Raw genomic sequence first — 12283 nt, forward strand, 5'->3', positions numbered from 1 at the left:
AGGGCTGGAGAGATAAGGTCCCTGGGCTTGAGGCCAAGGGAAAGTCTTGCAGTCCTTTTCTGGATTAGTTGCATAGGGCGGAGAGTAGAGGAAGGCAGATTGAGAAATAGGCTGTTGCAGTAGTCCAGCCTAGAGAGAACCAGGGCTCTTGAGACAGTGGGCTTCTGGGGGAAAAGTAAGAATACCTCTGAGGAGGTGGAGCTGGTAGTGGTCTTTCTTGGAAAGGTCAGTTATGTGAGGAGAGAGTGGAATCGAAGATAACACTAAGGTTTTTTGCCTCTCTGGAAGGGGACGGAAGGTGGCCCAAGGAGGGTGGCTAGAATGAGAGGGGGAAAGCTGGTGCAGGGGTCCCAATGAGAAGGATCTCTGTCTTACTGGCATTAAGGCAGAGAACATTGGAGGCGCACTAATCCCGACTCGTGAATAAACAATCGGGAATGAGTGAGAGAGAGGAGTGGTGGCTGAGGGGAGCCTGAAAAAGAGCAAAGTGTCATCCGCATAACACTGAAAGTTAGAGGAGAAGGTAGAGATCCAGGATGAGAGGATAGAACCCTGGGGAACACCAAACGTGGAGAGAAAGGTGGTGGGTAACTGCATGCTTTGTTTTTTGCATCCTTGGCTAGGAGGGATTTATGTAAAGCCCAGTCAGCATTCTTTTTCCTGACACATACACATTGGATGGTCTGATGTTGTCTGTTTTATGGCATCTCCACTTGGGCCGTTGCTTCCATTTGTTAGTGTATTTGTGGCATTACTATATGTAAACAGCTGAGACCCACAGTTTGTTTTTGAGGAACAGAGTTGCCCTGACGAGGGATGGCCGTCTATCCAAATGCATTGGCCATGTACGCTGTACTTCCTCTGCTTGAATATACATTTTTATGATTTTTAATCACTGATGTATCCCTTGATGTGGCATTATTTCTTAATATCATATGGTTGTGATCTTTCTTTATCAACAGTATTTATGGTGCAGTTTGGTACCTTTTCTGTGAGTACCTGGCATTAAGGCTATCCCACCTTTACCTTTTTCCGTATTCTCTTAGTAAGGACACATTTAAAGGCTTACTTTGTTGCCTAGTTTTCCCGGAAGCATAGAAAAATCAGACAACCTTTTTTGTGGGACACAGATGATGTTAATAAACAAAGCTATTTTTCCACAGTTTTTAGGATGTCCTAATTCAATTCCAATCATCCAGATGGGAATGCTGTTGGGAAGTCCCAAAGTTGGCCCCACGAGCTGCATAAGCCAAGTCCGAGATTGACCCATACCATTTGCTGTGAAGCCTTAAGGCTTTATTAAGGGGGAGCAAGAAGAACCTACTTGGTGTCAAACAGCATTACAACCAATGCCCTACTGGATTTCTTCTTGCTTGAATTCACAAAACTCAACCGTCTATTTGGGTCAATCTCTAGGTAGCAGAAGTTATCTATGTAGTCACTTGGGAAAGCACACACCTTGCAATTTGAATTTTCAGCAATGCTTTAATGTAGAGAAGCATATGACTTTTGTCTTTTGCTGTGCTGATGTCAAGAGCCAATCCTTCTAAGTAGCCAGTCATGACTGATGGGCCTCTTTGCAATTGAATTGGGTGTGGTCAAAAAGAACTGTCATCAGCGTATGCCAGGTATAGAATAGAACGTTTTGAAAACAATTATTATGATGGTATTCATTGAACACAGACGTGGCCTCGACAAGCAACAGAGCACTTTACAGAGATATAGAACAATACAGATGCATAACGAAGTGCTTTTCAGAGGTAACGGAACAGATATATAGCGGTGGGTTACAGAGGGGCACAGCTGTGGCGGGGAGGGCAGTGTCTTGCGAGGGGCAATGTGATGGCCTAAGTGTTGAGGCAGAGAGATTCCTTGAAGAGGTCGGTATTGCATTCTTTTCTGAATGGTAGGAGCATGGAGGTGAGTCTGTTGCTGACTGGGAGGAGGTTCCATAGCTTGGAGCGTAGGCAGAGAAGGCTTGTCTGCTGGACCTTTCCTTTTTGCAGAGGTGGGTCTCACGTCTGCACGTTTCCTGGCTTCTGGTGCTGTGTTGTCCACCAGAGATGCTGAGTTTGTCCATAAGGTAGCTGGGTGACTTGGTTGCATCTGCGTGGACCCTTCATGGGTGTGCGGCCGCGTGTAGGACAGTTCTCGGGGGCACAAGGGAGGACGACGGGAGTCCTTCCAGGAATGCATTGCCCTCCTCTACTTGCACCTGTTCCTTTCACTGAAGTCCTGTAATAAAAAGCATTGGTCAAAACTGTTTTAGCTTCTGTGTAACAGGCGTTTGCAGGCACTGACATGATATGCCCAGATAGACTCACCATTTTTCATCTTATTCTGGCCCAGAAGTACCATTATGGCAGGGCCTGGCAAATGCCTATCCCATGCCTTAACAAATGCTAAAACTGTTCAATTTGGCAATGCTGGTTGCATTTTTCAGTCGTTCCCTGCATCAGCTCTGGCCATCATAGTGGTCAGTGGACCTGGGGGAGCAAGGGCTGTACCGTGTCTCTGACGTCATCGCGGGCACATTCTGAGAGTCGCATCCCTCTGACGTCTGCGCAGGACCAGTTTTGTTGGTGTGGGAGAGAATGATTTATATGCTAGGTGGTGTCCTTGGTTCTCTACGGTCAGTTCCCTTAAATGGGTCATGTCTACAATTGTATCCGCTCCCTGAATGTACAAAAGATTTACATTTGGGGACATGGGTAACATTGTGTTATTGGCGTCATTCACTTTCAGCTGCACCATTGGTCTCTCAAGAGTCTGTCCTCCAATGGTTTCATGCTGCAGCCCCCCCAGGTTATTCCAGGGGATACTCCCCATGTCACCCCCACGCCCATCATCTACTAGGTTGGGGAAGGGAGTGTTTGTAATCCCTGCTAGTGGCATACTCCTGTTTTGGTGGCAGACCGACTGCAACCAAGTGCTGGGAGTACGAGGTGTGGTCCTGGCTTTTACATACATGCCAACCATCCCGATTTAGGCGGGAGACTCCTGATTTCTTTATATAAAATGTCGCTATTTTTTAGTTGCTCCCGCCAAAAATAATTCAATCCCCAATGCAATCCTATGGGGAAATTACTGTCTCAATCTTCCTGTTTCAAAATCTCCCTCCCAAATGGTCAAGAATGTTGGCATGTATGCTTTTATAAGGTAAATACGTCTATTAAACCAGTATTCTGCAAGGGAGGGGGTGCAATGGTCTTTCACTTGGACGCAAGGCCAGTTCAAAAAGGGAGCCTTCATGAGAAAATACAAGCACATGGCCTGTCCGAATTATTTTCTTTTAGTCTGAGTAGGGGCAGAAAGACTAAATATGACTCGTTTTGTGATCAGGCGTTGGAGGGGTGACCTCTACGCCCTCGTGTGCGTGTTATGCAAGCGCTCTCATCCGGTTCGCTCGACGCAGCGCTGGCTTCCCATTTGTGAGGCCCTGCTGGGCCGACGCTTGCAGAAGCCACAGGAAAGCTGCCCTTCCGGTTTGAGATGTTCTTACTTCAGCAGTGGCGCCCGCGTTTCTCGGAAGGGCCTTCCCCTTTTGGGCACCGAGCAGGTCAACACGGACTGCCTGATTCACTGCCCTCACCAGCCTCTCCGATTAACTTTGATGCATTTTGTTGTTGCTCCTGGCTAATGTATGTAATGCTTCCACTGGGGTCTCCTCGCTAATGTAGACAGTACTCCAGAAGTGGCAGTATTTTACTCCCTATTTTAAAAGTTGGGAGTAAAATAATGTTTTACTCCCTAAACATTGAAGTCCCATTCCAAATGGGAATATTTTATAAGCAAGTATGTTTTAGCTGTAAAACGAATGTTTTTGTAGTAAATATTTCTTTGCACCTAGATATGCAGGTGCATGAAACTTTTTACCTCGGGCAGTAACAAGTGAGGTGTGGTCTTCCTGTGGTACTACGTTCCTCCCAAGTGTATTGTCCTTTGATTTCCTAATAAAAGGACCCCCTGCATGCAATTGCCTCAAGTCCTGTGTCCATCTCGTTTCGGGCATGCAGGCCCACCCTGTGTGATCACGGTCCTGCAGGTCCACCCTGTGTGATCACGGTCCTGCAGGCCCACCCTGTGTGATCACGGTCCTGCGGCCCTGGCCTGCAGGCCCACCCTGTGTGATCACAGTCCTGCGGCCCTGGCCTGCAGGCCCCCCCTGTGTGATTACAGTCCTGCAGATCCCTGCTGGTCTGCGCCCCCGGATCAGCCAGGTGCCCTGGTTTCGCCCAGGCCACCCCCTCTCGAATGCTCCCGGCATCCATGGTGCCCGCGGGACCCAGGCCCATGTCCCCATGGGCCAACAGGATGATGCCCTGCAATAACCATAAGTCCGGCTGACCCCGGCAACTCAACAGGGTGCGGGCCCCTAGCAGCTGTGAGGCCGGCCGTGCGTGCACTACCGGCCCCACAATGTGTGCAGCCCATCCAGCCGTAAATATCCACGGAGCTATGTAGGAGAAAGCCTTCCTGCTGTTTTTTTTTTCCTGTTTTCTTTTTTTCTGGGGAAAACTTTTACTCCCTATTCACCTATTTCTAAGGCTGACAAAATGGCTGACACCCCCCTTTTCCCCTTTTCTGTAGGGTTGCCTGTGCAGATTCCTAATGTGATTGCAAATTCCCATCCTTTTTTCCCCTTCTTTTTTTCTTTGTGCTTCAGTTTGTTTTGATTTAAACGTTTCACACAAATCTACTTTTAAATTAAAATAAAAGAACAGAAAATGAATTGGCACATTTACACGCTTGTACTACTGAACATTGCATGCATGCCCATCATGGAGTGGGTACACTGACTGGCAAACCTACTCCATGTTTTTGCCAACACAGCATTTGATGTAGTCTCACACTGACCGCCGCTACGTTTATTGGGCTAGATGCTTGCGTCTTAGTGCAGTCTCCCACATGGGTGTGAGTGCCACGCCTTGTATATTTTTTGAGTGCTCTGCTCACCTAATGGTGTCTTTGTGCTGAAGAGAGAGAGAGAGAGAGAGAGAGAGAGAGAGAGAGAGAGACAGAGACAGAGAGACAGAGAGAGAGACACAGCAAATAGTTGAACGGAGTGTTTATTCTGATTGGTGAATATTGCCTGTGTCTCAGATGTGCCCTTAACAGCAACACTCTCATTGGGTTGAGTTTGACCCGGCACTCGCTGCCTGGGAGTCCAGTGTGCTGTCACTCCAGCCTTATTGATCCTAGAGCCTTTCAAGGTTCTCGCACCTTGAAGTGTAGTCCTGCTCCTGGCCAACATCATGTGTCCCATAAACTTTAATGGAAGCACACCTAGACGAACAGTCCTGTTCATTGGGTGTGGCTGTCTTGCACGTTAGGAGTGGCGAATCTTGTCCAATCTGAATAATCCATTTTGGTTATGTTTTAATGTAATTTGAGATATCTTAGCTTTTATGAAATATCACACCTTGGTCAGCCTGTCCCTTAGACTTGGAATAGAACCTCAAACCTTTCAACTCCGCATCACTCCTGCCAGGTCTTACTAAGACCATGTAGCAGACTCCATTAAAGCCGAAGCGGACTTTAATGGAGTCTCCTACATTGGCTCACAATTGCACCCATGGAGTTAGAGATGATATTTGTTTCACTTGTGAAATCTATTATTGGAAAACTCTTTGCCTCACGCGGGAGTGGTCACGGTGATTTCTGACGATGTGGTTATTTTGCACAGCCCGCGCGCATGCGCACGACACCCGAGCTCTCTTACAACAGTGGATTCTAATAAAAGCGGGCTTTGTTCAGAGGACACAACCGAGGTTTACAGCGTCACTAGTGGCATTGCTGTTCAACGTCCTTTGAAAACAGCGGTTGCCTCACCTTGCTTTTACAACTGCTTTTATTCGTACGGTCTAGGGCTTTCAAACGTGTGTTTGATTTGTTGTTAATGTTTAATTTCCATGCAATTTCGTTATCTATGTTCCCTGTTGCGTCGGGTCAAATTGATAACAAATGCGAAGAAAAGCGGCTTTGGTTTTCACTTCGGTACGCTTATGATTTTGTCGAAAGAAATGGGTTTTCTAAAATGTGATCATGACGTAGGCAAGCATGTTGCAACTCTTTTAAGACACCACATTAGACAGACTGAAGCCCCATCTCTTACCGGGTCTGATCACCCTCCAGGTGGGGGAGGGGAGAGTCCATGAACTAGGGGAGGTTGTGGTTCAGTTAGTGTGACTTCAGACCTCTTCCCTGTGAAGGCTGGCGAAAGGCTCTCCACCCTGGTCTGCATCTGAGTGGGGTTCCTTCCTCGTCCCACTGTTTGGAATCTCTGACCTGCTGCAGTGTACAACCTCCGGGTCAGACGCAAGCAAAATAGCACCCCACATGGGCGAACAGTAAGCGGGCATGTATTTCTGGTGAACATGTGTGGGAAATGGTGCGTTGGTAGGCACACTATGCCAGACACCTTGGTTGAAACTCCTAACCACACAGTGCAGTAAGACCATTAGGTGGCGGCATGCTAGGCAGCTCGTAGCCCACTGCCAGTTCGAGCCCTTCCATCCATATTTCTGCAACATATGTTATGTTCTTTTGCGTGCAATGAAAACAGGACATAAAGCCAAAATAGCAGTCCTTGTATAGTATTCAGTCAATTATTATGACCTCAAGAGCAATTTCCACTTTGCTGACAAATATGCTTAGGCAAAATGGTGGATAGGCCTGTGAGCTAATCAGCCATTAGTTTCTTAAATCACCTGGAACTAGTCCTATTCCCTAAATGCCAACATGGACATGTCCATTAAGTAGTCTGCACATCATTTTAAAGCAACTCTCAAGTCTTCAGGCATAATTTTTATTAAACATTTATAAAGATGAGAATTTTCTATTGTAGTCCAGTGATGCAGGGGTCGAAATTAAGAATTCAAGAGCAGGAGCTGAAACTAGCTCCTGGAGGATGGGCGTCACCTAGTAGGCAGGAGCTAGCTAGTACATAGTGAGCCGCAAATCTAACGTTTGTGAGATGCGCACTTGAACTTGTTATCCAGTATCCATGATGCTTTAAATATCTCTTAATCGATCGTTATAGACATTCTCCAAAGCAGAAATAAAATGTCCAATACGAATCTTTATATGGCCTCAGGATCCAAAAGTAGCTCTTGGTGTAGACGTTGCTGTCGAGCAAAGCAGGCTCCCTGAGCTAGAAGCAGGATCTAAATGCAGGATCCAATGGCTCCCAGCAATTTCAAACCCTGTGATTAGATTAGGCACGTCATGGTCTCCAGTGCTGTGTAAATGCCTTGTAATGCAGTGCAGTGCCATGAAGACCGTGGGTGCTTGATGACCTCCGATGATGCAAGAATGCCTTTTTATTGCAGTCTGGGGATTCTGTTAGGAGCTTGGCGATCTCTGATGAGCGAATGCCTTCTACTGTTGAACGATGTCGATGGGAGCTTGATCTTTGATGCGAGTGAGCCTACAATTGTAGGTCAAGGAACAAATGCCTCCAAGGGAGTCCCTCGTGCATTCCTGGAGCACCTGATTTGCTATTGTAGTACTTCTAAAGCGTGACAGTGTCTTGGTTCGGATTTTTCTGCACTGGTGTCCAGAAGGTGTATGTAGATTGTTAACCAGGCTTATGGTAAAGACATGTGTTTAGTTTCTTTCTGAATATTAGTTAAGGTGTGGCACTCAAAAGTGCCATTCCTGAGCTCCAAGGTGGGCAAAGTACCCCTGCCCCTAACCTGGTGACCGTTACCCATTGCAGTATTTAGGAAGGAACATTTTGAGGGCTGCCGACCAGGACTTATGGCTGAAATGGTTTGGCTATGAATAGCGGGACTTGCCAGGACTTGTCTATTACATAGAACCTTAGAAAGCACTGGCCTCCTCACTGGGAGCCAGCAACGAGGGTGCGAAGAGCAGGAGAAACTTGGCAGCTGGAGATTGCCCTCACTGAAGTCTGCGTAATGCACAGTTTGGGAGCTGCTTTGGTCCTTTGCCTGAAGCTAGATACATACTAGATAATTTAAACAAGTCACTTTGTACATTTTTGTATCCATATTCATTGTCTGACCACATTTGTTGCAACACTGCGCCCCCCTCTCTCTGCATATGATACCCTCAAAGAAAGGGTTCACGATTAGACCAAATGCGCACACAGCACAGAAGAGGAGGCCTCTTATTTTGAAATTAAAAGTCCTGCTCACGTGTGTTCCAGGCTAAATCTGCTGTTTTCCTCTGTTTCAGATGCTCCTGGGTCTGCCATACCTGCCGGAGGCCCAGGTGCCGGGCAACATGCCGCCTCTGCCTTACCTGCTGATTCATGGCGCACCGCTAGGGAACAACAACGTATCCGACTACAACTGGAGGGAGCGAAGGGATGTCAAGTGTGCAGCAGACGAGCACAAGCACCCCAGCGGGGCCTTCTGCTGCAAAATGTGCATCAAGGGTAAGAGAGTTTAAGACACTGGCGGTACAGCCACTTGTAAACCCTGGGAAGGGCACTTAGTTGGAGGCCGATAATGGGGGAGAAAAATTGTTATGCTGGACAATGGGACACTGCTATTGAAAGCTGGCGTGAGGGTGTGATGTGGTATACAGTATGCAGACTGGACAGTGCGCATCAATTGATTTTGGATTTGGCCAGTATGGGGAGGGGTCTGCCACAACCTCCACACCACAGACTTGGAGTTACTTGTTAACAGGAGTGGCTGTAGGGCATAGGACAAACGATGGAGACAGACTTGAAGACATCTGGGGTATGGGGCATATGATAAAGGTGTGGGTCCTGTGCCAAACATTCGAAAACACTTTGGAATAAAGGGGGGCTGGTCGGAAATGGTGGGGTGGGGTGGATACACTGCACACACGGGAGAGACCTAGGGTTGGTTACTTAATGGGGGGAGCACCCCTCATTTTCGAACACTGGGTAGCACTCAGGAAGGCATGCCATGACCAATGGTTTTACGCATCCTCCTTGGATATGGGAAGACCCCCCCACCCCCTAGGAATGATATGTGGTGTAAGAAGGCTAGCATCTGGCACATGAGAGGGCTTCCTTTCCATGTAGGAATTTTCAGTGGGCCTTGCTATGGTGGCTGATTTCTCATAATTTCTTTCTGGTTTCATTCTCTTAGGTTTCCGGAAGGTTTCGGATTGTAAAGGCGAGGGCCAGGTCACCGAGTGCAAACACTGCGAGTCTGGCTCATACACGGAAGTGGAAAATTATAGGTCAACCTGTATGCTCTGCGAAACCTGCAGGGAAGGTGAGGTGACAGACAGTGCAAGAATCATCATGTATACTTGGCGTGTTAGCGGTATGTGGGAAAAGCTAGACTGTTATGTAATATTCTAAGGTGTATGTGCATGTATGCTGTGAGGGGTAAGCAATGTGAGACGGATAACTTTTGTATGATTGTTCAAAATTCGCCATTTTATTAAATTATAAAAGTCATCAAATGTCGCACTATCCCTACTCTAACAAGGATTTCCCTGCCTAACAAAACTAAGGGGAAACACTCTAACACAGGATGTCTGGCCCTCACACTAAACATCAAATATATCAAGAAAAGATATGGCAGTTCAAATAACACCAAGAATCCTTTTGACAGTTCCTTGATAATATTTTTGTAACCTGGGTAAACTCCCTTCCCCAGGGTTCAAGATACATTCAGCTCCAATGTTCAACAAAAAGAAACATTGGAATCCAAGGAATACAGTCTCAATTCAGTTCTTGATTTTTCAATGGCAAAGTAAAATTTAGTTAACCAAGGTTCCAACAGCAGCAAAGCTTCTTCTCCTCTTGGTCTTAAGACTTTCCACTTTACCACAATAGCATCAATGTTATTCCTAGCCACAATGCTTTTCCACAACTTCCAGTTGTCCAAGAAGAATCATCACAATTCAAAGGAAATACAGTTTCTGCAAATGTTATTGAAACAGTTCTAGGTTAAGTTATTATGGCTCTTTACAAGATTGTGCTTCACAGTAGGTATCTTTGTCATGATGACTTCACAGCAGTTCTTCTTTCACTTCAACAACTTCAACTTCTACAATAGTTTAACACAAGGGCATACTCCTTTGCTTCATAGTATTCCACTCCATTTGTGCTACTGAAGTTTCACATTTACTGACAACCAAAGACACCACCACAGCTTATGTGCTTTGTGACTTCAAACGGGTTATGACCAGATTCACTTGGTACTTCAACACCTTCAAATAGGCAAGGCACTCTTCCTCTGAATATCCCTCTTCCAAAGGGAAGCCTATTTGCCTCTCTTGTCCATTTGCAACCTCTACCCACTAATTGCAGTTAGGATACACTCTTCTCTTCCTTCTACAGCCTTTGGCAGTACAGGTTGTATGAACTTCCAAGAATATTTATAAGTAGCACGGTTCCCTCCCCACAACCTTGCCTTCATCCCTTTGCCAGCTGTTAGCCAGACTAATTATCCTCACACTGTTGTGCCACTCTCTTGGCTTTTGGAAATGCTTGTACACTTGTATCTTGAATAGTGGTAAAGGCCTTTGGCTCACAACATTGTTTAAACTGTTCTCTGGCTTTGGAAAAGGCTGCTCTCATCTCAATAGGGGAATGCTATTGGCTTGGGCAATGTTTGCTCTCTCCAACTTCAAATACAATGGTTTTAACACTTGACATCTCTTTAGATACAATTGTTGTCTGCATGAATAACAATTCAAAGTTCACTCTTCCTTTGAGAAACGTAATTGGGCACACGCAACCACTTCTCCATGTTACAAGCTTTAATAGTTTAACAATTGCTTTTGCGTAGTGTTTGCTCTTCACGCGATTGAAATAGAAATACTCGATCACACGCAAGTGCTAAATTTCAAGTGTTTTATTGTTCTAGTATGAACAAACGACTTTGCCTCACTTCTACTCTTATTCAAGTGAGTTGTAAGCTGGATATTGTTGCTGGCGTGCTTCGCATAAGGAGTCAGAATGACCGTTTTAACTCACTGGCTTCTGTTTTCCTTTCTCCATGTGTCGCACCACTTCTGCTGCTTCTGGCCTCATTTGGGAGCCACACCCTTTCTCAGTGAAGGTGTCTCTGGTCCGGTCACCCAATTAAGGAGCCCCTCTCGCTCCTGAGACACAAGGCTTCACGACAGCTGCTCACCACGGTCTCCGACACGCTTCTCGCTGCGCAATCTCTGCATTTGGGCTCACGTGGGGAAAGGTACATTTCCTGCATGCCCTCCGCTGCGCAGCCTCAGCACTTCTAGAGGAAAAGCACAAGCATGTGAAAGCTTATTCACCAGAATCCAATCGTCCCTTTTGGTTCTCCCACTTCTGCCTGGGTTGCCAGCACAGTGCCTTCTTCCTCCTGCCTCTGCTGCACGCACTCCAGCCACAGTTCCAGCTCCTTTCTATTGCCTGTACCTGAGGGAGCCTTTTAAGCCTCTGTGGTTCCTTCTGGTTTGGGCTATTATGCTTAATTGCCTGACTAATATACCACATCATACCTCGTCAGTCCTTGTCCTTGTCCCAGTACTTTTGGGATTATGGGACTTGTAGTTCCCAAAAACAAAGTCCATTCTTTTCAATAATTTATGGGTTTTAAGGGCAGATTTATTTCCCTTAGTCATTTAAGAATGAACCATTAGATTTTGCTGTTGCAGAGGAAGACTATCTTTTTAAGGCAACATTTCTGGTTTCCTTTCCAATATACCTTTGGGAGTAGAGAGGATTTTTATCCTGAAATACCTTACATCCTCTTTCTGTTATTGACATATGTTCAGGTTTAACAGCATTTGCATTCATGGCCATAGATCTTGTATGTGGTTCAGATACCTGTTCTGGCAACTTTAAAAGGTTCTCCCTTTTACAAGAGAAATACTGTGTTTCATCTCACAGGATCTCCTCACCACCCTGGGCCTGGTCTCCTCCCAGGTGAACCTCCTGCAGTACCCCACCCCAAGGTCCGAATCAGGATGCGTCAGCCTTTCCCTGGCCACCTGGGAGGAGACTTTAGGAAGGGATTTAGTGAGGGATCCATAGGATTCCCAACAATGCACATGACATTATTGGCTTAGGGTTCCAATTCACAGAGCGTTCTGTAGACCAGGAGCAAACCGCTGCTACTGCAAGGTGTGTTTCGGGTCATGCATTAGTGCCATATGCCGTATGATTGCCAAACACTCTTTGAAACAATCATTAATTTGCATCTAATAATTTGTTTATACCACGCGCCGAACCCTGAGGTAACTGGGCGCCGGAGACTTGGAGCATGTTAAAACATATCAAAGACATACAAAAGATATGGCCGGGTTACATAGTGGTCAAGGGGAGAGCAATGGCAGGAAT

General features: G+C 46.3%; 1 protein-coding gene across 1 annotated transcript in view; it reads left to right on the top strand.

The window, feature by feature from the left end:
- LOC138580289 (tumor necrosis factor receptor superfamily member 1A-like) overlaps positions 1-12283 on the top strand; it is a 235152-nt gene that overhangs the window by 125483 nt on the left and 97386 nt on the right. The window contains exons 2-3 of the mRNA XM_069650703.1: positions 8203-8404; positions 9093-9221. Of these exons, the coding sequence (XP_069506804.1) occupies positions 8203-8404; positions 9093-9221 (331 nt within the window). The remainder of the gene's footprint in view (positions 1-8202; positions 8405-9092; positions 9222-12283) is intronic.

This window comes from Ambystoma mexicanum, chromosome 3p, assembly GCF_040938575.1.
Source record: "Ambystoma mexicanum isolate Mex_15411 chromosome 3p, UKY_AmexF1_1, whole genome shotgun sequence".
Taxonomy (NCBI): Eukaryota; Metazoa; Chordata; class Amphibia; order Caudata; family Ambystomatidae; genus Ambystoma; species Ambystoma mexicanum.